We start from the raw sequence: 25,911 nt of genomic DNA, 5'->3' as shown, positions 1-25,911 counted from the left end.
CCGCCACTGACAAAATGTAATAATAAATTATTTTGCCAATCTGTGGAAGGGGTAAATTTGCTGAAAGTAATCTGACACTCACTCTTGTCGTGACGTTGTGGACTGTGCATGTGCATAATTTGCTGCCATTAATGTCAATCAAAGTCTAGACGCCAGTGAGGGAGGGTGATAGGCTTAAGGGGCTCTGACATTATTTTTACTGATATACCTGAATGTCAATCAACGACAAATCCGATAGCAAGTAAGGATGGACTAGTTTTTGTTTTTTTAAACAAAAATGTGATAGACTGACACAATCTCTGAGATTGACGTATTTGGCACCTCGGCTAATAAATATTTTTTTTAGGAGTGTAATTGAAATTACACTTCTATTAATTTTAAAAAAGGTAGAATTGATCTGTGACCCATTTGAACACATACAGCAATGTACAACTGTGTGCTGTAAATCACTCACATGGCAACAAATTCATAATGTGTGTGTGTGTGTGTGAGTTTGCACAAGGTGTTTGCATTGTGTGCATATTTGAAAGGGCAGATAGTTATTTACTTTGTGTGTGCACCTTACCAGAAGGAAGTATATATGCTGTATTGTGAACAGGTATGTAGGTGTTTATCTTGTTTTTAGAGGGGACTAGAAAGGCAAGTGTTTTTTACCATGTGGAAGAAAATATATGTCTGTATGGTTGTTATGTATGTTTACAAATTGTGTATATGAAAGGACGCTAGATGGATATTTGCATTGTATGTTAGTTGTTTATGTTATAGTTGTATGTGAATTCACACATGTTGACAGTAGAGCTAGAAATGACACCCCAATGGTTAAAAATACTGTATGTCTGTGCGTGTAAAGAAAGAGGGATATTTGTCAAACAGATGTTCACCATCTACAGTTGCGGTCGAAAGTTTACATACACTTGTGAAGAACACAATGTCATGGCCCTCTTGAGTTTTCAGATATTTCTACAACTCTGATTTTTAACCGATAGAGTGATTGGAACAGATACTTTGTGTATGTAAACGTTTGACCATAACTGTATATGTGAGGTTAAGTACTTTATAAGCTTATATTGTATGTACAGTGACATAAAAGAAAGATATGCTATCACTAAAAACAATTAGTTCTGAAATTTTTCAAGACAGGAAATGAAACATGAAACGGGAAGACCAAGTCTATTGAAGAGTTTAACATTGTTACACCTGTGAGGGATAAAATGATCTGGATAAAACATTATATCATCCTTATATGCTTATGAATGCATATGTAAGCAACCTAATGCTGCCATGTAATCATGTGAAATAGATGCAATATATGAGGAAGAAAATCACAATCGTGTGATTTGAAAGTGTGTATGTTGGGCCTCAAGCTTGATTACCATTGATTGCAATAGACAACCAATCTATTTTCACTCGGTCCCAAAATGGATTGGACATCTATCATTTTTTCATTTGATTAGAGGAAAATACTGAGTATTAAAACTAGTAAACAAAGTTTAACAAAAACACTTCAAACCTGTGAATGGGCTCTAAATCATTATAAATGACTGAACAAACACTTTCACTTATGTTAACACCCAACCATATTAAGGGAACACAGCAGAAACACAAAACAAAGGCAAATAATGAAGCCTGTGATGATACATTAATTAACTATTACAAGAAATTATGTATGTGAAGGTTATTAACAGTATAGGCCTTCTAAAACATAGGGCATATCGATGGCGCTATGTATTGCAACTCCTACACTTCCTGCCACCCTTTTCCTCACATCACCACCTACTCACCACCATCATTCTGCTCATCACTACGATCTCCCGCCAAACACTGTGCGTCCCCAAGCCCTCCCCCACCAACAAACTTCATCTCATCTCTGCCAGGAGGGTGGGTGAAGGCCATGCCAGCATGAGTTGGCACAAAGTGGTCACCCGGCTACTCCTGCTTGTTCCCTCTGCATGCCAGCCTAATCAAATTACTCAGCTCGGTCAAACATTTCTCAATCAGCTTCCATAAGTGGCTGCGATTCACCTTCCAAGATCTAGAAATGGACACCCACTACGTCCGCAATCTTGCATCTTAGGCTGATGTTTCACTGTAATCGACTTTTCTCCCTCTTCCCCTGTGTACGCTTACCCACGCTACAAATGTCAACCAGATATGGGCACATGGAGTGGCATCTGGTACCACATCGCCCAATGCTCACGGCTACAGAAAGCCTCACAATGCGAAGAGTTTGCCTGGAGCCCAGCCAAAGAAGCCGGTTCTCACTAGCTAAGTGCACAGCGCCAGTCAAGTGCTCGTTCGGCTGCGTGCCCACCCGCATCACACAGAAACACTGGCACGCTGAAACCCCGATGGCCCTGCGCGATGACAGCGAGACAGAAGGGCCTCGCCTTGCTGATCTTCCCCCTGCCCCCAGCACACACGGTACAGTTTGGCACCAAAAAAAAAATTTAGTCTTGTACATTGTTCTATTAGCTTAATTTCTTTATGCTTGTCCTGGACGTTTTTTGAAACCATTAAGGCCAGGAAGGCTGCTGACCCTGATGATCAGCTCCAGACTGCGGAGGGACTGTGTGGTTCAGCTTGGAAGAGTTATTCTGCATATTTTCAACCTCAGTCTCAGTCTGCAGAAGGTCCCAACCTTGTGTGGGCTATCTGTGTCTGATTCCAGTTTTATCTAGGTCCTGTGTCTGTGTCTGCTACTGCTATAAACTGAATTTGATGAATAAGGTTAAATATAATGTAATATCTACATTCTCAAAGTAACATGGTTTTGGTTGGTTGTGTTTATGTGATATATCCTTTGAACCAGTATTGATATTCTTGTTGATTTTACAAGAGATGTAATCTTTCCCTGATGTCTCGCAGTAGCTAACTTTTAGTCCATTAACATCACATATTCATGCTCATACCAATTCAGTCCAGTCTCATGCATTTGCAGCAGCATTCACTAATGGTCATCTTCCAAAGAGCCATTAACCCAGTTAATTAGTAATCATTTTGTTTTCTTTTTTTCCTTGATAGTCAACTTTTTTTTAAAACTTTTTTTTTCCCTTTGGCAATACCCAGAAAGAAACCTACACTAGCACAGTGGGAACATGCAAACACCACACGGGAGAGCCAGCGGCCGGGTTGTAACCCTTAATCATAGAAATGTACGGTGGATGTCCTAACCACCCTTGCCGCATCACTTACATGTTGTTTAGGCAAATGTGATGCTTTATTCATCTTTCCAAGTGTAAAGTTCCCGAACTCTAAATTATTACGCAGCCGGCCAGTAAGCACACTGCTAGCCTCCTGTATTAAAGGGTCTATTTAAAACTTAAAATACAAAATCAGTTTTGAATCAAAACAATAAAACAGATAAAATGTGATTATTCAGGGGTTAACTAGAGACAATTTGATTAATTATTATGAACAAGTTGAATTGCTAGACAGCAATAGTTTTGAGACACTTTTTGACATCAGAGATTTTCTAAAAAATATTAATTTAAGCACTTCAAAATGTTTGACCTTGGAAATTTGAATTGATGTGAGAAGTGTTTATAGAACATTTTATTGAGGGAATTTTCCTGCTGCTTTTTATTTTAAAATCGACCAGTATCCATATGATTTCTGTTCTATTTTTTTCTGCGCCATCTCACAAATAAATTGCATTTGAGTTTTACATTGGCACACAGGCGCAGGTGTGTTTCGTCCTAACCTCTGCAAAGAACCCACTCAGTGTGCAGCTTCAGAGATATCAAGCAAACACCATTGTTTTTTTGCGTGGGAATAATGGGCTGAGGGGTAAGAGAGAGTTCATTATGAAAATTCAAGGGACCTGAACTACATCTGTCCCTCCAAAGCATCAAACAAAATGATAAGCACAGGAAGCGAGGGGAATGGCACAAGCCAAGAAGACATGTCTTTACCCCCTTCCTGATTTCTGTGTTTTTTTGCATATTCATCACACACAGGTTTCAGATCATCAAATCAATTTTTGTATGACACTGAGAAAACCCGGGGAAAGAGAAAATGCAGTTAGTTAATAATGATTTTATTTACCAAGGCAGAAAAAAATACAAACTTGTCTGGCCCTTGTGAAAAAGTAATTCTCATCCCATCTCATCAATTAGAAAACTGCATTTTCTATTTCTTTGGGCTGTCTCTGTGTCATACTAAAATTGCTTTGATGATCTGAAACCTTTGTATGTGATAAATATTACTGTTGAATGGCAAAGTATTTTCATTATTATCTGCAGCTTATCTTGACATTTTAATACGAAAACCCTTCATAATGCATTACAATGTCAAGGTTTAGACAGAGAGAACTTCTTTCCAGCCGCAATGTTGTAGCTATAAGGAGGTAAAATGCTCACATGTGTTTCAACAACAGTTTGACTGTGTTTAAAGGCAAAGTTTTAAAGCTAAAAAATACTACAGTTTAAACTGGAAGGGTTGATAGTGATTGCATGTTCTACATGGGCTTGGGTGGTTTAATTTTAGGTATTCTGGTTCTCTCCCACTTCCCAAAAACATGCTTTGTAGGTGGGTTGACCACGCTAAATTGGTATCAGTGTGAGTAGTTGTCCATCTTTTTGTGCCATGCGATTGGCTGGCCACCAATTCAGGGTGCCACTGTCGATTTACTAGAATAGGCTCCAGCTCCCCCGTGATCCCTGTGAGGATAAGCAGTATAAAAAACTTAATTTATTTGCCAGAAAGAGAGAAGGAAAGTCCAATATCTGTTTAAGGATGAGTTCTATAGTGCAAATCATGCGGAGTAAAGGAATGATAAGACAAGTTGTGTTTCAAAGAATTTGACATCAACCTGTTTGAAGCAGCAGGAAGAGGCCCGAGAATCAGTGGAAACTGTCAAGGAAAGTGTCCGTTTACTTTTGTTCACACAATGTAGTGTCTGTAAGTGCTGTCTAGGCAGGCAGGGCCAATACACGATCTGAAATAAAACTTACAGTGAATTTCCAAGTGTGTCATTTCAGGAGAGTTCAGAATGAAAAGTGTCTATGTACTGTGTACATGCACCACAATACATTCTTATTGGAAAGATAACACCACAGTAATTTAAGGTCACTGGTAAGGTTATGGAGAGAAGGAGAGAGAGACAGAAGCTGAGACACTGACAAAGGAGTGTAAAGTCTAATGATGAGCCTCGTCCGTCCATCGGTGTGATGGTCTATGTTTCTCTTAAGCTCTTTCACTTTCACATATGCAGCAGGCAAATAGGTCAGTTGCCATGGTAACAACTGAAAGGCCAGGGTTTCCTGGTCTATTAAGAAAAGTGAAGCACATTAAACTGAACAGTGGTGAAGACTAAAACACTGACATGGAGTAAAGATGTTCAAGTGGTGTGACAACTGAAATACATTTTTATTCTACCAAAATTCAAACCAATGCTTAAAACCAGTACATGCTGGTAACTCAATTGGTGTAAAGACAAGTAACATTTACATTTGCCTCGAGGATACTTGTTAGCAATGTTATTCAGGAGTTAAAGTCCTTTACTCAAGACTACCTTTGTTCCATTTGACTGCAATTTCCCAACTGTAGGTCCAAGTGTCACGCATAAAGGGACTCATATATGCTGAACAGCTGAGGTAGCCCTGCCGATGGTGTGCCCGCTTCAATTTTTCAATATTGGATTAAATATTAATACATAGCGGTGAGATGATGAGAACAGGAAGCAGGGGAAAAGACTGGAGTGACAGTACTGTAAGAAGTTCTTCATGTGTACAAAGTAAATTCAATACAAGCTCTAATCAAAGCTTAGCAGTATTTAGCAGGAATTTCTACCATAGCAGTAATATTTTTGTAGTGATTTCCTATCAAATGGTGGCACATTTTAAGAGTGAAACAATTTTACTCATTTTTAATGGCTCTTAGATAATAAATAGATTTGCAAACAAGCAAGTGTCATGGAGGTTTAAGGGTTGACTCAGCTGACTTTAAGTACGGGCAGGTGTGGGCTTGATTCCCGGTGGTGGAGATATAATTGTGAGTGTGAATGGTCATCTACTTATCTGCTTATCTAGCTTGATAACAATCATGATTATTTGACTCAGGTTTGTTGGTGAAGTGACAAATGGGAAACAGACTGGATAGGGGCCCTCAAGGGCCGGAATTCGGCACCCCTGTTATACAGTATCTTGAGCAGTTATAAGCATCCTACTGCTTGTTGTACTGTGAACACCACAGTTGCACACCAGACATTAAAATGTGAAAAAAAGGTTTTCTGCTTGGTTGCTTGTTTGAATGGTCTATTGATTAACAAAGCCAAGGTGAAGTGATGACAAGAGGAGAGGCTGGGAATTGGTCAAATGACTTTCAACGACTCATCTGGGTGTAGGCTAATGACCTCAATGCTGATAAACTGTGCTGATTGGGGTCAAATAAGCCTTCTCTAGACTCAATGGAGATATGTACCAACTGATCCAGCCTTGGACATGCACGTACTAAAATAAAAAAAGGCTAAAAATCTTTGTTGTTTTCATTTTTTTTCAAAAGTTAGACAAAAAAAACAAGTCACTTTTAAAGTTTTGGAATATTTATCTGAGCAAACTCAATCTGTGAGACACCTGATCCAAGACTCACTTACCATCTTCAGAACTATGGGACAAATGTACTAGTCCACTGCGCTGTAAGAACATATCATTAAAATATATATTTCATACAGTTTGATCACATGATGTTATTATTGCAAAATCACAAAGAAAAAAGACTGAATATTGTTTAAATTTTAGCACAGTGGTTTTGATGTGCCAGTGCGAGTTGACGACCGGAGATAGCGAGACCCCCAGGCTCTCACCCTGATGTTTATGTTACGCTCTATTAAATTAGCATGAGACCAATATTAAAATAATAACATTTACCTTCACAATAAATGCATTGCCTTACAAAAATCAATATCAGTAGCCTTCAAAGCCAAAGTATTATTGCAAATAATAAAAGAAAAGTTGTTGTGCGATATTGGCTATTAGATTGTTTTTGTTTAAAAAAAAGAAAGAAAAGAAAAAAAAGCATAATACACATACTACTATAGATTAAATTTCAAATGTCACAAAATCCCATGAATGTTAATTTTGTTATGTTGTTAATGTAAGCATTTTATGTTTTGCTATTGTGTCTAGAAACAAAGACTGGCTCTGCAAGGAAATTATTTTATCACGACCTAGGTTGGACATTATAATTCAGATACATAAGCTAGCTACATGAGATTCAATTAATTTTGATTGGGAAAGGCCAGTAGCAAATAATTGTCTCCCAGTTAAAATGGATGTCCATTGCCGTAAATGGCAGTGAAGGAGTCGGACAGTGCAAAAACAACAAAGCCAAACTAGAATTACATGTGAATTAGTATGAGTTCATGATACAAGAGTGCAGTACTTTGAGAGGAAATTCCTCCACCTAACGACCCATGTGAACTTTGACGTTTTTCTCCTGAGAAATTCAGTCAACTCAGCTAATGCGTTATCAATTTATCTCCAGATTACTTTACTTGTCCTTAAATCAGCTGGACAACAAACATGCAAACCTATGTCACTTTTGATCGTATTACCAAACATGGAATCCCCTTGTCTATTTAAATTAAAAGAAAAATACTGCAAGTGTGATAATACATTTAGTTGCTCCTGAGTTATTGTGAACACAAATATAGGCACGGGCAGACATAATGATCGAAATATATTACCTCCCATGTTTCACCTTCTGGTGGAGGTAATTACAGAGGGTTCTTCAAAATGGTCTTATAATAAAAAAAAAACAGAAATTGTGTTACATTAAAAAAAGATATGTCCAATGGTGTGGTGATTGGATCATCTTTTCATTGAGGACTCCAAGTCCAAAGGTGGGAATTGGAAAAACTGAAGTGTTAAGCCCCCCCATCATGTCGTCCATATTGGTTAAGCCATTCTCCTTTCAGCACATGGATCAATAGTCCTTGATTAGATTTTGGCGGTTTATTATGATGACTTTGTTTGTTATGATATGTATCCACGCTTTCTGATATCTTGATGCTCCTTTGCAACAAAAAATGCCACCTCTTCAGATAGAGGAAGCGAGAAATGGGAGATAACTAAAAAGGGGGTTGATAATGAAGGACGGTGCACACTTTGTTGCACCTTGTTGTTTCTTTGTGTTGTTGTGTGCATGTATACAGTGCTGTCTAAGTACAGTTTATGAAATCAAAGTGTTTGTTGTTATCTGCAATGACAAAAAAGTTATTTTTATGTTAGATAGATATATAGTGATAATAAAATAGAGCTTGCGGGTCAGAATAACATTGTGAACATGTCATTTAAAAATATTAGAGATTTGGTGACATGACTGTCAGTGGTCACTACATTGAGGTGCACACATTATTTGTTTGACAAACTTTTAATAGTGGATGTCTATCGTGATGTTGTCCATTAATGTTATTATTTTTTTATGCAACCTTAGGATTGGCCATGGTTGTATGCAGTTGAATCTGCACACATGACTAATGATTAATCTATATGTGTGTGTGTGTGTGTATTGTCACAAATTAGTGACATTCGAGATATTTGACTTTTTTTCTTTCAACCATAGATTACTGTTATTGTTTTTTTTCCCCTGGATTGGGGGAACACTTGGAGGAGTGTCTGAGCAGCAGTACAATTCTGCCCTGACCCGACACAACACAATTTGAGTTTGATGTCACGGATAAACTGTCACTGGGGTAACCACCTCTCATGTAGTGTTTGAGCACAGAAGGGAGTACAACAAAACACTCTTCAACGACAGCTCGAACAGGAGACTTTAAAAAGGGGTAACTTACTTTAACACATGAAGAAAGTGAAAAAATCCAAATTGTTGTTAGGGCACAAAGCAATTCTAAAGAGCAGTATTTAATGTGTGTATTAGATTCTATCAGCTAACCTCCCACTCATCGCTTTATTTTTATACCAGTTCTTCTTCTATCAGTATTTCAGTTGGAGGTGTCTCTTTAGATCTGCACCTTTTAATGCTGACTGCTGAAAATCTTTTGAGGCCGACTACAATAGCAAGACGTTGGAAAACTTCCCCCATAGGAGGAAAAGGGGAGCACTGTGAGGGATCACTCCTCTCTGGGGGAATCTCCTCCACGACACTGTCTGATCTGGGGAAGTCGGCACTGTCCCCTCACAAAATAATATGCTCCTCCAAAGATGACTGTCTGCTTGGCATGTCGTGATTGTACCTTCCCATTTTGGATTCAAGAACTTAAACTAGCTGACTTTGAACAAACAACAACACTCTTGATTGGTCTACATTCACCACAGACACAGCTGACCCTTTCGTGTCATTACCAAGAAGAAACTGCTGAGTCACTAATAGTAGTTAAATAGAGACTGATATTCTGTATCAATTATCAACAATACAAGCTCATAACTCAATGGGGGATCATTTGAAAGAAAATAGAATCAGTTCAGTTTTCACGTGATTAAAATTAATATTGCCATGCTGATTCTGAAATTGCAGTTTTATTTTTGTCTTACACATCAAGTTGTATTGGTCCATGTTGTCACTATAGGCACAATTATTCTTATTTTAAAATTTGAACAATAGGATGGGCCTGGGTTGTGGCTTAATGGTCTGATCACTATGCTTCCATTATAGTGGCCCAGGTTCAATTCCTGCTTGTGTGGGTGGTTTCAGGATGGGCATCTGGCGTAAAATATGTGCGAAATCTACCATAGGATTGACTGTTTTTCAATGGGTCACCCTTAGGGGTAAAAGCTGAAAGTCATTCATAAATGCAGTATGGAGTGACTGTGTAGTCAATGTAAAAATGTGTACATATTAGAGAAACTTTGCTTCATCCACTGCAGCCAATGAATTAAAATCAGTTGTCAGACTGAGGACAACAGAATTTAAGATGAGGAAGGTGGGGAGTTTGTCTCAGTTTTAAATACACTTTTCTCTACTCTTCATTAGACATTCCAAAACGTAAAATAATACTAATGACCACGGTCAGCAGCTCCAAGTTCAAATGGATTTGATGTCTAAATGTAAATGTCTACCAATGAATGACCTCTTTATGAAGCAGAAAGTAAATCACTTTCAAATATTATTTAAAAAAATGATAAAGTTCGATTCGGTAATCAAATCATTCTTGCAACAAGGGAAAATATTCCCTTCTAAACTCAATGGAAATTTGAGTGAGGTTGTTCCACTTTCGAGGGTACAACACATTCTGCATGATCGTAATCATTTTATTGCAATGGTGCTCTGGCCCAACCCTGCTGGTTATCTGTAGGTTTTATCTCTTGCTCCTATCATCCTTATGCGGGTATAAATGCCGCTCCTCTCCATTGTTGATGATGTGACGCCTGGCTCGACATTGCTGAGGTGGCGAATTGTTGGCAAAAAGATGCCTCTGTCAGGAACGTGCTCATTCTCTGGCTCTGGCCACCCTCTTATACATAAAATATCAAACATCTGAGGGACAATATGCTGACCTGCTGTGACCTCCACACACGCGTCTGCACACAGGAGACACACACGCACACATTGGAAAACAGAAACATGCACAGATAAATGCAGGCATATGCTGACACCCACACACAGTAAGTCTTCTCCCCCCCATTCGTACGTGCCGTGACTTTTTCCTATCGTGCCTCATCCCTCAGATGATGTATTTGCGACATCTGGCGGCGTGCGCTATATCGGTGGCTACCCCGATGCCAGGCGGGACGAGAATGGGGGAGCAAAATGCGAGACAACAGAGTGACTGATGGGAGGCAAGCAAAAAGGGAAGGAAGGATGAAGTGGAACAGACATGGGGAATGGTCGCTAAATGCACTAAAGTGCGTCAATTTTCCACAGCAAAAAGCTTGGGTACCACCTAGTGGGCGCCCGTCGGCAATCTGGTACCTCTGGCATTGAAAGGGTATTGTGGGGTGGGGGTTTGCAGTGGGTTACCATGAATCTATAGGAGTCAGAGGTCAACCTTCTTGAGCAGCAGTGACATCATGACAATGAAACACTTTTCGAGCCTCCCAATCCCAAGCTGATCCATTCTGCCCAGCCTCAAGCACTAGGCCCCTCTTTTCCCACACATTCACAGCCTTTGCCAGACCAAGGAGAGAGGGGAGCGAGAGGGGTGAATGTGAAGACCTCAACCCAGCGCCCCCTCATTCCATCTCCATCTCTTTTCTTTCAGGGGCTAGATTAGGGAGATGGCTTAATTCTGTCTAATTATCCGCCCTTACTCTCTGTGCTGCTTCTCACCCTATTTTTTTCTGCTTCTGCCTCTTCTGGTCCCTGTCTCCCTTCCCCCCTATATCGGTGAGTGGATACTAATTAGCTGATGTGAATTGTATCTGCTATACAAATAGAATGGAAATTATGTGGGGGTAAAATTATATTAATAACTTAACTCATAGGCTCCATTTGATGGGGAAGGATGTCCAATCTGTTTGAACTGTTCACCCCTCACATGGTTCATATGAATTAGACCCCTATTAGTGGTCAAGTGATCAAAACTCACAGCAGAAGGATGAAAAAAAAGCCAAGTGTTTTGACATTGGAAGAGGTAAACACAACACACTTGTAGACAAATTCCAATCAACTCAAGACGGAATGACATGATTTCATGACAGACGCCACAGAGATAGTCATTATCCATTTTAATGTTTTATCTTTTACTTAGGAACAAAAAATAAAAGTAGAGGGGCTAGATACTGGCACAACTGAAGTTAATTTACAACAATCAGCAGTTGGGAAGATAAGGAACGACTCTTAAGGGTCCCTTAGACTCAAATAAAAAAGTATAACATAAACTCGTAAGCAGTGTGTAACCATATTGAACATGGGGCATTTCCAGTAGATTATGTTTGTTGATTTAACTCAGAGGACCGGCTGAAAATGCTCATCTCTCAGTGTTTCCTCAATGAGTTAAAAGAAGTTTAAGAGCAATTCACAGAGTGAATCAAACCTTATCTGAAAGCAGCTTTTTCATTTAGACTTGATACAATAGAGACTGATAACAATGGTACAATTGCATTACTGCACTGTACCCACGTAACTTCATGTCCACAATGCGTCCACAGATTGACAACACTATAAAGTGTGTATGTGTGTTTGCCTAAAGTTGTGCATTACAAAAGCAGAAATCACATTAGTGTGATCATTCACTTGTGCTAAACGTGCTAATTAGTTGCTGCTCGGAGGTTGCGGAAACTAGGCGAAGATCCCAGTGACTTAAACTATTGTTTCTTAATCCCTTTACACAGATTTATAATTCATTCCATCACCGACCATGATACAAGAGCCACTCGTTTTGTCTCTCTCCACCAAAGGGAAATTGTTTGCGTGTGTGTTTTTGCTGTTTCTCACTAAAGTCATTCATTCTCACTGTGAGGTTTTACCGCGATCATAATAAAATGTTCACACGAGGGACGTTCTCCTCGGGCGCCGACAGTCGGGTCACTTTGACAGCTTCATTTGTGGTGTCGTGGCTTGATCTTTTCTGTCACTGATACCAAACGCCACTGAACACAGATTTGGCCCTCCCGCTAAAAAAAAAAAAAAAATCAAACAAACACCCTGCTAACTGCATCGTGCGTACAGCCGAGTGAGGCTGTTTGCTACATCTGCTCTGAACTTGTTTGCCTCCACCCTCTACTTTGCTCTACTGCAGTGATGTATCAACACCCCCCGGGCCTGATCCCTTTGTAAAATGTTCTATGACACACAACCACCTACCAACACATTCACACACAAACAGAAATAACAGCAACAAACAATAACTCTCCATTCTCTTTTTACAGAATATTCCCAAGGCGTACCATTGCTGTATGTAAGGGGAAAAAATACAATGGCAGAGGTGAACATTTTAACTATCAGGTTAGGTTGTAACTGAGAGATAGTGGGGAAGGAAAGCCAGGGGGAGGCTGATTATGATCACTGCTGTCAGATGTGACTGCTGAGATGACAGCGATATCAGCTGTATCTGCGTGCGGTGACACAGATCTACACAGACAGATATCAGCCCACACTGGGCCCTGTGCAGGATACTTATAGATCAGAGATAATCCAACAAAAAATGGTATTACAACACTGGCACACACTAAATTCTTGCATACTACTTGGGTCAAATTATTCTGGTTTCGACATTGAAAAATAATAATATGAAGTGTTGTTTATACACTCTGAATGTTGACTTTTACCACCAACGTGCCCCCAAAATATGTTACCCTTCAGAAAACGCTCAATGTAGTCAGTGGCAGCCAAAAACTAGGGTGGAAGTCCAATTCACTTTGACATGGAGATTTGGGCAGGGATTGACATTACTGGCATTAAAATGTCAACATTTGGCCTGTCACCTGGGTTTTAATCAATGAGATAAATATTGTAGGAGGAAGTAAAATCAGTTATGGGGTCCATAACTGGAGGGTAATTGTGGTTTTATCCACATTAATTAGTTATATATAAATTATATATAAAATGAAATAATTATTCATTTAAAGATATATATATATATATATATATATATATATATATATATATATATATATATATATATATATATATATATATATATATATATATATATATATATATATATATATATATATATATATATATATATATATATATATATATATATATATATATATATATATATATATATATATATATATATATATATATATATATATATATACACACACACACACACACACACACAATAATTGCAACTTGAAGCTTCACAGTAATGTGTGGTTTTTCAGAATGGACAGAAAAACACAGACATCCAATGCTCTTAGCCATCAACACCACAGGTGAGCCACAAAAGTGGATTCCTCTTTTGAAACAAGCACTGAAGAGGTGAGAGGCCTTATAGTCACAAAGCAAAGCCTGTGATCAAAGAAACATCGGTTCAAAGCATAATGGCGTTTCTGAGAGAGTTAGAAAGTGGCAAGGCGAGAGGTGGTAAATAAGAGTAAGAGCAGAGAGAGAGACAAGTGTAAAGGTAAAGGAGCCAGAGAGGTATGAAGATAGGAGAGTACAAGCGCACACTTGCCACTTTGCCATGGATGGGCAGGTTACTTTGTCACCACAGGACAGCTGTGAACCACCCAGCTGGTTGTAAATCGAGAGTTTCACATGAAAAAAGCTCGGGCATATTTGCAGTTTTAATTATGGGGGGTTCATTAAATCATATTTTAGTTTGCTTCACATTAAGGACTTTTAAAAATATCTCAATGGATAGTAAGGGTGAGCCAAGAGACCTGGTTCTATACAAAACACAAGTCCAAGAAACAGTGAAACATTCACAAAGTAGAAAAACTGGGATTCCTGCGGGTTGCGTCATGGATTTTATAAACTATAAAATAATATTTAATATTGAAAAAAAATGTGACATATTGAAGCCACAAAGTGATGAAGGACCACATTATATTTTTCTCCTTCTTTTTAAATTTTACAAACTAAAAAAAAGTACAAAAAAATAAAAAAACATTCACACCTTGCCATTGAGGGCTTAGTGTGAATATTTTTTTTTGCCATTGACAGCCCAAGTCAAAATGAGTTAGACTTCTAGTTCAGTGAGTGGCAGCCAATGAGCTCACTGCCTGATGTATAAAGGGTTAACACCATGTGTGTGTGTGTGTATATTTTATATATATGGCAGGTGATCTGTATTTTGTTTCCATTCAACAGATGTGACAGGCTGATGTAAAAAGCTGCAGTTTTCAGCTCTTTGTATTTGTCAAGACAAGTGTCAAGACAAGTGCACCATTGCGCTTACCTGTAATGGCACGGAGGGGACTTACAGCAGCACGAGCTATTTCACTTTGTGAGGGTCTGAGTAGGTCTGAGTGTCAGAAGTGATTGCATGTGTGTTTGACATGAGAAAAAGAAGACAGTAAAGCAAGGCGGAAGAAAAAGGGAAATCAAGTGTAGTGGGAGCTTATGAACAAAAGTGTCTTCTAGTAGAAAGATGACCACATTAGAACACCAATTTGGGACCTTGTACACTTAAAAAAACCTTTAGTCAAGTATTAACTTTTATGTGGCATCAGTGGTGACAAAGGGTCATACAGAAAAACAGTTGATGTCACTGTCGGATGTGCTGTTGAACAATACCACAATGTTCAAAAGAATAGCTTTCATTTAGAGCAGGGGTGTCCAAACTTTTTGCAAAGAGGGCCAGATTTGGCAAGGTGAAAATGTGTGCGGGCCGACTTTTAGCCTGACATTCTTTGAACCATTAACATTAAATACAAATTAACTTTTTGGGATTTTTTTTAATTACAAATGGCATACTTTTACTTTTACATTTTTTTTACATTTAGGTTTTTACCGAAATCACAAACCACAAAAAATTAAGAAAACTATCAAGGATATCTAAGTTCATTTGAAACTTCACATATTATTCACTATTATATGCTCACTGTAGGAACAGTGCTGGAAACAAAACAATGATCACTGCATATTCAAACTGTGATTTTGACCATCACAAAAAAAATAATGAACTGAGATTTAAGAATTTATTCAACTCAGAGGACTTAACAAATATCTTGCCTATACTAATGTGAAGGGTGATACTGGGATCTTGACTGCAGTATGTAGTCCAGGTCTTCATCACACGCTAACGAGAAAAAGTCAAACTCAGTTCCTTTTGCCTCTAACTGTCTCTTAATATCTAATGAAACGTCTTCAATTCTCCGTGCCACAGTATTACGAGCCAGGCAAATATTGGCAAACTCTTGCTTCTTTGCGGGACAAATTTTCTCAACCATTTTCATTACACAGTCTTTAATAAATTCACCGTCACTGAAAGGTTTCCAGTGCTTTGCAATTAGCGTTGCCACTTCGTAGCTTGCCTTTGTGGCATTTTCATTTGACTTTTGGGCTCTTGTGAAAAAGCTTTGCTGTGCCGTTAAAACAGCTTCCAGTTGCTTCACTTTTTCACCGCGTTCGTTCCCAGTTAGCTTGTCGTAGCTAGCATGTTTCGTCTGGTAGTGCCTCTTAATGTTGAATTCCTTGAAAACAGCCACAGTCTCTTGGCAAATTAGGCAGACACAGTTGTTTCGTATTTCAGTGAAAAAATACTCAAATTTCCACTTGTCCTGGAAGCGGCGGGCCTCGCGGTCAACTTTCCTTTTTTTGTTTACATGTTAGAAATGGGCTGGGCTGAAACAATGACGCAAGGGTCACGGCGGCCAGAGTGCGGCCACAGGGCTACTGCCATCTTCTGGTGAAGTGAAAAATAGCTTTTTGTACACTTATTTTATACTGTGGTCAACAGTGCTGGCGGGCCGTGTATTATTGATTTCATGATAGAGGCCGTGGGCCGGTAAAAATTTGTCCACGGGCCTTAATTGGCCCGCGGGCCGGACTTTGGACATGCCTGATTTAGAGGGAACACAGTGTCCAAATACCATTCATGACAAAGTTAAAAAAAATCATTTAAGCTGGGAGAGGATGGCAGCAAACTATTGCTACCAGCTTCTTCCAGTTAAGATGGATTAAACGTCTAACATTGTAAATGGCAGGCAAGTGTGAAAAGAAACGGTGAATATGCTTACACTTGTATAGCCCCTTTCAACATCCTAGGTACTCAGAGTTAACACCAAATCCCCGTTTAACTACTCATGACACAACATCATCACCAACTCAGGGTCCAGTTTCTTGCTCAAGGATTCTAGGATGAGGTCATCAGGGCGGGGAACCCAAATTATCTGGGTCCATTTTACTTTTGGTTTCATTTGAAGGGATCATTCTGTCTCACAATCAGGCCTGCCACAATTAATCAACTGTTCAACTAACCAAATATCAAATGAACTGACAAATACTTTGATATTCGATTAATTAGAGACATTGCTATTCATCAAATTATTTTTGTGCCTTTCAGTAGTAAATATAGGTCCATATAATTGTTTCTCTTTTGTTCAATGTAGGTTCTAACTTACCAAAATAGGGGGGCATCATCTTACTTTAACCTTACTTTGCATCCCTCCCCTACGCAAGTAAGATTGATTGGATAAATCAGTGGGATTTATGTGAAAATAGGAGCAATGCCAATCAGCACTGTGAGAGCGTGTGTTTTTAGTTTGTGCCAGCGGATGTGAGCACCAATGTGTGTGTATTTGTGCAAGAGAGTACTGGGTTGACAGCTGGGCTTGTTCAAGAGGCTTACTGAGCATTCTGCCTGTTTGGGAATCAAAAACCTGTGTCAACAGCATCGTACAAAGGATGTAAACAGCCAGAGTCAACATGCATTAGTTCATATATGACTGCTGGGAGCCTCTTTTGAATAAAGAAGCATTAGAGACAAAGGAATTTTCAGATCATAATTGCATTGGTCTTAGGTCAAAATGGTAAATGACTTAGAGAGAGTATGTGTAGAAGCTGTGGGGTTAGTATCAAATGTGTGTGTGTCTGTGAGAAGCGTGAAGCGTGTCAGTCCATCAGCATGTCGGCATCACAGCTCTTCACTAAGTCCCAGATTAACAGTGACAGGCAGAGATCCCTCTAATTATCTCTTCCTGGACCACATGCAAATGGGAAAGACGAAGCGAGCCATGCGATTTGCCAACCAGGCTTGGACACTACAGACAGTCTAATGAGCATGATGACACGATACAACCTCGTGATGTACCAAAACAGAGTGCTGCTATCTCATGAACTCACAGAATTCAAGTGCACGAAGTGACCATGAGAGATAAATTATTGGAATTAGGGGATTATACAGCGCGACAAAAAATGGAGCTTTTTACCAATCCAATAAAACCAAGAATAATGTAAGAAGCATATTTTCTCCATCGTAAATAAAACCTTTACATTGCATGTTTTCCATTTAAGAAACAATTATGTAATTGTGTTTAAATTCACATTCTTGAGTCAGGATCATCCTATGCTAAACCATTCTTAAAACAATCTGTTGAGATTCCTCATTGACCATGGTTATTAAATGGCAGAGTTTACCAACTCAAGGGTTTAGTAAAAAAGCATTGGTCTATTCCAGTTAATTAGACTCAAATATGATCATTGGCAGTTTCAAATGGATTAGATTTGAGAAAAGCACATACATTCTTTGTTCTGTGGTTCAGAACAATGTCATTTCTAAAAAGAATAAATCTACAACACCTTCCCCTCTCAGTATATTTGCGGTGCCTTGGGACTTGCCATTTTTAATCAGAAACTAGTGGCTTTTTAGTGGCTTGTTCCTGTTTCATTCGGCATTTGTATTCATCCTTTGAGGGCTTTGCAGTAGATTAAATGGCATTTTCATTTAGCTATGATGGTACACAGTCTCTCACCCAAGCAATTCATCCAGCTACACTTCCATGAAAATTGAACTACCCAGTGGTGGCTATTCATTTTCTAAATATCAGTGTATTTACACCGATTGACAACAACAACAAAATAGTATAAGTCTCCAACGCCAAGTTAGATCATTTTTTTCAAGTACCTGCCAGCCTCAAAGCTAATAGCGAATGGTAGACATTGGATGAAGATTTTCAGGTTAAAGCAGAATACTAGCAACATGACTTCCCCATTAAGTCTCAAACTGACATATATAGAGCACAATGACCCGGAAAACAAGCTGATAAATCATAGCTCTACCTGGGTTAATGTTAACTTTTTTTTCCATGTTCAAATCCATTGAGCAAAGGCATTGCCTAGTAGCGGGCAAAAATAAAGTGGCAGACCTTTTTACTCATACGGTGGCCACAGATGAAAAATATTTGTGCGACAAAGGGACCGAAGGCAATGCAATGGTGAACACTCATGACAAATGCTTCTTGTCTCCATAATGGTTTGACCATGACCAATCTCGTCGAAGACAGATTTTCTTTGACCCAAAAGCTCATTTTTAAAGGGTCAGACCAAATATTTCAAATAGTGGGCCTTATGTCAGACATGAGAAGTTGTAAGGAGGTTGTGAAATGTCTGACAAAAAGAAAAAAAAGAAAGTTGGATACAGACGCATAGAAAGTGCAGCCTCCTCCTGTCTGACTGACAGTTGACTCTGCTGGATGTGACTTTCACAGTCTGCTGGTGGTTTGTGTGGAAGCCATCACATCTGTGACTGGCCATATGATTAATGAGCCTCTCAGACTGTCTGTGTAGCTTGAGGAGGGGCCATGGCCTTATCCCAGGGATGGTTGATTTATTCGCCTTTGAAGCAAACCTCTGAATATTAGAGCCGAACATCCACGGACACATGTACTCCCGCTATGACGCGAGTAATGCGGAAGTTGTTGCGGCGCCAACGTGTACATGCGAAGGTTTGTCAAGCTCGCCTGCATTCTTTTGATAGTATAGGGATGCTAAAATACACAATGCATGTATTAGCGAATAAGCGAGCAGACTAAAAATGCACTCTGACTCCATCATCACCAACTCACATTCCCAACTGTCCACACGGCTATGGATGACACAAAAACAAGGCCATCCTCAATGACACAATTTTTTTTCTGAAAAGTCGATTAAATTCCTGCTCTTGCAAGAATGAGAGGCAGATTATGGCTATTTGTTTCTTTGACAGACATACAACTTTTGGCTAACCTTTAAACTGTTTAAACCTAACATGCAGCAAACCAACTGTATACAGTCGCATAACACAAGCAATTGACTCATTCATCGCTATTGACAGTGATGGACATCAAATACGTTTCAACTGGTAAGTCCAGCATAGAGTCATTATGTGAACAGCTATTGATGTGCTAGGTGTCCAATTTGATTTGTTGTCTGGCAGATATCAAATGTTATCTGCAAACCCCTCCAGTGAAATGAAAATCCATTGCTTGCAATAGCACCAAAGTGTTAAAAAGTTTGTTACATTTGGTGGTTTTAATGCAAAAATCTGAGAAGCTCTTGCTGTACTTCTGTTATAAATAAATAAATGTATATGTGTATGAAATTGAGGGCAGGAGGCACACACCCCGATTATTTGAAGCATAAAGTCAGTTAAACCAGACAAAGAGTGCCACCCCAGGTTGAACAGCATCCACCGAAATACGAACACTTTGACATATTTGTTTTTATTTTGTTCCCTGAAAAAAGTCCCCACCATATGGTAGAGCCCTGGAACAGATGGTGGCTGCCCACCTCCTGAAAGCACAAACGTCTATCGTGGCAATTTAAGGATCTGCTCAAGCACGAGAACACCACACATCGGCATTTTACTATCAAACGACTATTGTTATGGCACTGAGTGGCAACAGCAAGGTTAAGACAATGAAGTATTGATTTTGTATGTGTTTAGAATGGTGAAGGTGTGGAGTAAAATGATCTCTACACTTAAAAATACAAAATATTTACTAAAGTGGATCATGCATGACAACAATACAAACAAATTTTGTCTATTGCCTCAGGGAGGTGTCTGAAAGGTCAAACTTGGACGTCCTTGAGTAAAATAAAGTGCCTATGATGGAGTGGATAAGATGCACTTTGACACATGTAGCATCATCGATCATTGCTGGCTAATTCTTATCAACGACAACCCTAACCCTTTGGCACACAAAGCCAACGTGGTTAAAGTCACCTTGACATTGGAAAACCTCTCGTACCCAAGAATACACTTTCGATTCAAGTAGATTATTTTTTTTTTGTTGCAGGAATTCACTGAAATTTGTCAATACAAGGCCTTCGGGTTAGCCGCTTCAACAAAATAACTTTATTTTTCCCTTTACCGTATGGCTACAAGTGTTCCCTGAAGAAAATATGTTATTGGTGTAGTTGAAAAGAAGCTATTCATAAAAGTTGAGTCACTTTAGAACCAATGTTTTCATCTTAACAAAAGAGGACATGGTGGTGTGCAGAGTTTTTCAATTAACACACAGAAAACCTGCAATTTGCACAAGGTTGTAAACCAAGAGCAAATGTTATTGATTTGAACCACTTCCTGATTCAAGTTAAATCATTGTGAAAGAAATGAGCAATTGTATATGACACGGAAAGATATGGCTCTGATTCTTTGAATTGCTCAATTTAGTTATGTCCAAGGACCTTTGGCTATCTGTAAAAAATGTAAAAATTGAATTACCAACTAACTTTTATCGGTAACACTAAAGTAACTGTCCAGAACCTGGGAAAAAAATAATTGATTTGCTTTTCTAAATCTAAAGCACATCAAATGATCTAATGTCAGTAAAGTACATAAACAGTGAATCATGCCAAAAAGGGCAGAAAAACTAATTTATTTGAAACATCATTGCCCAAAAATTAATAACTTCTTCCGTTTCATGACAAACCTATTATCCTGTATACATTATTATCCCTGTATTTGTTTTTGGGTTTTCATGAACAAAAACATACAGACATACAAACATACCCTCAACTGCATACATTTGCCTTTGTAAATTTCTTCAATTGACAGATATACTTCTACCTTGTTATAGTCATTACAAAATAGTAGAGAGATATGACTTGCTCTGCTGTGTGCTGCACAAAGAGTAAACACTGGACAAGCAATGGAGGAAAATCATCATAATATGTATGTCTGTAATGCATTCATATCTGATTACAGTCAGTGTTCCTCAGTAAGCCACTTGGGCACTTGGGAAGCCAAGAGAACAACCATTTTTCGAGGGAACACACCATCATAGTAAGTTAGTCCACCCACAAACCATCTATCTACACATTAATGCAGGTCAGCCCAGTCAGCTGAGCTACCCTGGGAGGTCCTGGGGTGGTATTAATCAGTCTAGTTTCTGCTGAAAAGCTCAATCTAGAAATGATGGATTAGCCATCATGCTGAAGGAACTGAAGTGACGGCTGACAAAGAAGGACACACATACACCTGAATAAATCCACAACCGTTTCTGTCTAACCCTGATGCTACACCTTCAAGGTAGTGAGGGGGAAGCGTGCACACGAGTGTGGACGAGAGTATTCGTGTATGGACGGATAAGTGTCGCAGCATGTGTCTTGCTCTGCTAATGAAGTCATCTGAACAGTGATTTAACGGCCCCGGTATAAAAGCCTCCCGCTCTTAACTCATAGCCTTGCTCTATTAGAATGTGATATAAACTCCGGGCACAATAACTGTCCTGCCACTGTAACAAAATATAGGAGGCCACCGGCCAATGAGCCACACTGCCAAGTCATACAGTCTAGGGAGAAAATTATTAACTCCGTACAGGGAAGTCATTCAAGGTGACTAAAACTTGTAAGATGGACAATATAAAGCACTGGCAGATGGACTATTCTCACAGAATATCAAATGTGTTTAGGGAATCACATGTGGGAGCAAACCAGAGTACTCAAAGAAACACATTGGACACAAATATGTGACTATCAGAAACAGCATTTGTTGTGAAGACTCCTGAACACACAACCAAGGGTAGTTGAGCCAGCATTTAAATAAGAGCATTCTTATGTTTTGCAATAAACAGTGAATCATCTGACACCAACGCACTATCCCACAAATATCATTTGCTTTGGTCGGCTTTTGGAGTCAGAGACTTTTCAAGCTTATACGACACCCACTATGAAAACTATCTTCCATGCTCTTTGAGAGCATCTGAGCAAGAATCCAAATCATTCTCTAAATCCTCCAAGGAATCTGCACTTATGGCCCAACAAAGACAGACTAATGATGAAAATGACAGCATCAAAGGCACTGTTTATATAGTGAAATTAGCCCAAGTTGAATAACCTTTAACCCACCCCACCGTACGCTTATGCCTCATCGTACTTTGGCTGCCATTCTCACCCACTCATGTCAATGTATATGGAAGACTCTGTTTATGAACATACTTGGGTTCCACTGAACAAATGGAGATGGCCCAGTGCATGAGTGGTTAGCGTGTCGGCTTCACAGTTCTGGGGTCGAGAGTATGATCCCAGGTGGTTACTCACTGTAGGTAGTTTGCATGTTCTCTCTGGGTTTGTGTGGGATTTTCCCCTCCTTGTGTCCAAAGTTGGCTGGGATAGGCAACAGCCCCCAGTGTTACTCTTGTGTGGATAAGCATTTCAGAAAATGAATGAACAAATGGAGTTACTAGTTAACATAGAGGAAAATAAGACTACACGGCAACGTAGAATGTCATTGTGTGTGTGTGTGTGTGTGTGTGGGTGTGTGTGCGTACGTGTGTGTGTGGGTGTGTGTTTGTGTGGGTGTCTGCTTGTGCAAGTGTGTCAAAGGCAGCACAGCCACAAGAAGACAAAGCTCATCACAACACAGCGGAGCTGCACACTTCACCCTTATTAGACCTGTGTCCTTGGCAGATGCAGAGCTTGCCCTTTGTTATGAAGGTGTGTGTATGTGTGTTTTACAATGGTGGTGATTGAACGTAGGCGTGGAGACAAGGTGGAGTAGCCCCATGGCTCCATGATCGCTGGCAATCTGACAGCTGAGAATGGAGAACAGGGAACAGCCTGAAGTATGGCCATCTAATATGTGTCACATACCTGCATAAATATGTATGCCCGTTTCAGAGCGAGAACACGAGCGGACAAGGTGGGTAAGGTGGATAGGACACCATCAGTGGACTTTGGATGAATTCAGATCACACCAAAATAGTTTGAGAGGTTATGATGGCTTGTCACGTTTTCGGCATCTCATACACTTAAGTTTGCTTTGCCAAGTTAGGGTTTTGAAGGTATAACCATAATCAAATGTTATGTTCTGAGTGTGCAAGTGGGTGGTTAACTCATTCTGTACAATTGATGGTGATAGGCGCTAATCCATTTTGACAGAGAGGACTAAGCGTACAAATGTTCTCTGTCAACCCTCCCAATTAAAATGCTACGCCTTTATCGCTATCAATGCCATTGAAACATGATCATTTACTTCCAGTTCTCTTAGTTTGAATAGATTATAATTGTATCACTACCAATGGCAGCAAATTAGTTCAACTGTATGACAACACAACATAGAACTGAAGTAAACAAATGTGTACTTGTGGAATCAGCCTACCTGTTGGCCAGCAGATTTTTGAAGGTAACGTTACACATGTTCCGATATGACGGCAGCAACCTTTGCCAGTCCCATTTCCACTCAATCAATGTACTCTGTAGATAAATACATACAAAATGATGTTACATATGATGAAATTTTGAGGAAATAAGGTCAAAGCTCATAATAGCCCCAAAAAGAATTTGGCGAGAACACAAGGAAGAATGACGGGCTTAATATCAATCTTGCTTGAAACGGAAGAGGTGATTACATTTTGGGGGAATGAAGTCAAAAGTCACAGGGCTCAGAAAAATAACTTGTGTCACACTTAACGGGGTGCACACTAACAAATATGACAAAGCGTTTTATGTGGTTGCTTTGGCGAAAGTCTGCTCCTTCAGAGTCATCTTCTAAGTTTTATATTTGGTTTAGTTTTGTTTATGTAAAAAAGGAGAAAAATCAGTCAATTGTCTTTTCTTTAAAAAGTAATAATTTATGAATTAAAAAACTGTAAATATTATTTGTATTTGTTTGAAAGAAAACATGACCGTGAATATCTTTTTATTTCTGTACCAATTTTACTTTGATGATAAACATGCACAATTTCCTTATGCTGGCGACACAAATTGATGTGACGTGCCAGAATTGACTCCCAGACTTTGAGTTTTACACCTATACTTTAGACATTTTCATTTAAAAAAAGGAGAATTATTGTATAAATCCATAATATAGAATTTCATAAAAATGTTAATGTGTATATGCTATATTCTAAAACAATGGTGGGCAAACTATTCCACAAAGGGCAACAGTGGTTTTCATTCCAACCCATAACCCACAATAAGGACACCTTTTCACCAATCAGATTTCCTACAAACAGTGGATTATAGTCAAGTGGTTGTTGTTTTCCGCAAAAATCTCATTGGTTAAAATGTTTGTGTTGGATCGGTTGGAAAAAAAACCTGAACCCACAGCGGTCCCCGAGGACCTGTTTGCCCACCCCTGTTAAAAGCAACACGACATCACCTATTCTTCTCTTCTCTTTTACTACCATACTTGGCACAAGATTAGGGAAGCAAGTAAAAAACAGTAACTCGTTTGCCAAAATGTCACTCCCAACAGCAGGCTGAGCTTTATTGACAGAAGGAGGAGAACTCTATTCATCCATCCTTTTTGATCATTCTTCAAGTGAGATTGATGGATAAAACTTTGCTCCCTACTGCCTCTACTCCATTTGATAAACTACATCGGCGTCAAAAGTGGAGAAGTCTTTTTAATCAGTCTCTTAATAAGATGGTTCTATGCAAAGCTCTTCGGGTTCCCGTAATAAGCTGAAAAACAGGGCAATATATTGAAGGATACAAACAGCTGTGACAAAATTATAAAGGCCCAAAGTACATGATAATAATATGATAGTTCCATTGAAATTAATAGATGGCCAACGTCTCTGAACAGGGAGATGACTCACTCCCAGCCTCTGCTAGTTCAAATGCATTAGACATATATCGCCATCAATAGCAGCCAAGAGTTAATTGGCATTGCAATTAGCCTACGGAAAAACCTGTAAAATCACTTTGGTTAGTTTAGACAATATTTTTAATGATTAAAACCATTAAAAATATATTAGTTCCTGTATATTCTATCTTATTAAATATGTTAACACATTTCCTCAAAAAGTAAAAAAAAATCAAACAGATTAAAAATAAACACAACCCGATTATGGCCCCCAATAACATAAAATAGAGGTTTTGTATTTTATTTAACATAATTTCATACCAATAGGATGCAACACCTGAAAGGGTGATTGTTCTTGCTATTATACCGTGTTTCTTCCATGGCTTCAGTCCATTTTTTAAGAGTTTACACCCACATTCTGTTGACATTCACGTCAGGCCTTTCCTCTGTATAGCTCTAATCTGTATTGAGAGTGTTTTTTAGGGTTGAAAGCACTATGAGCACACGGAAGTCAGCTGCCTCGCCACTCGTCTGGGATGTTTTGAATAGACTTACCGTAATGCTTGGAATATGCGGGGAGGCTATTTTTAGGATGAACATTTGCA

The 25,911-nt window shown here is 39.0% G+C and overlaps 1 protein-coding gene across 2 annotated transcripts in view; it reads right to left on the bottom strand.

Moving 5' to 3' along the window:
• kiaa0825 (KIAA0825 ortholog) overlaps positions 1–25,911 on the bottom strand; it is a 116,180-nt gene that overhangs the window by 37,117 nt on the left and 53,152 nt on the right. For both annotated transcript variants that reach the window (XM_077714338.1, XM_077714339.1), the window contains exon 22: positions 23,876–23,970. In XM_077714338.1, the coding sequence (XP_077570464.1) occupies positions 23,876–23,970 (95 nt within the window). The remainder of the gene's footprint in view (positions 1–23,875; positions 23,971–25,911) is intronic.

The sequence above is a fragment of the Stigmatopora nigra genome, chromosome 4 (assembly GCF_051989575.1).
Source record: "Stigmatopora nigra isolate UIUO_SnigA chromosome 4, RoL_Snig_1.1, whole genome shotgun sequence".
Classification (NCBI taxonomy): Eukaryota; Metazoa; Chordata; class Actinopteri; order Syngnathiformes; family Syngnathidae; genus Stigmatopora; species Stigmatopora nigra.
Note: the sequence above shows the minus strand (reverse complement) of the source record. Positions and strands in the feature narration are given on the sequence as shown.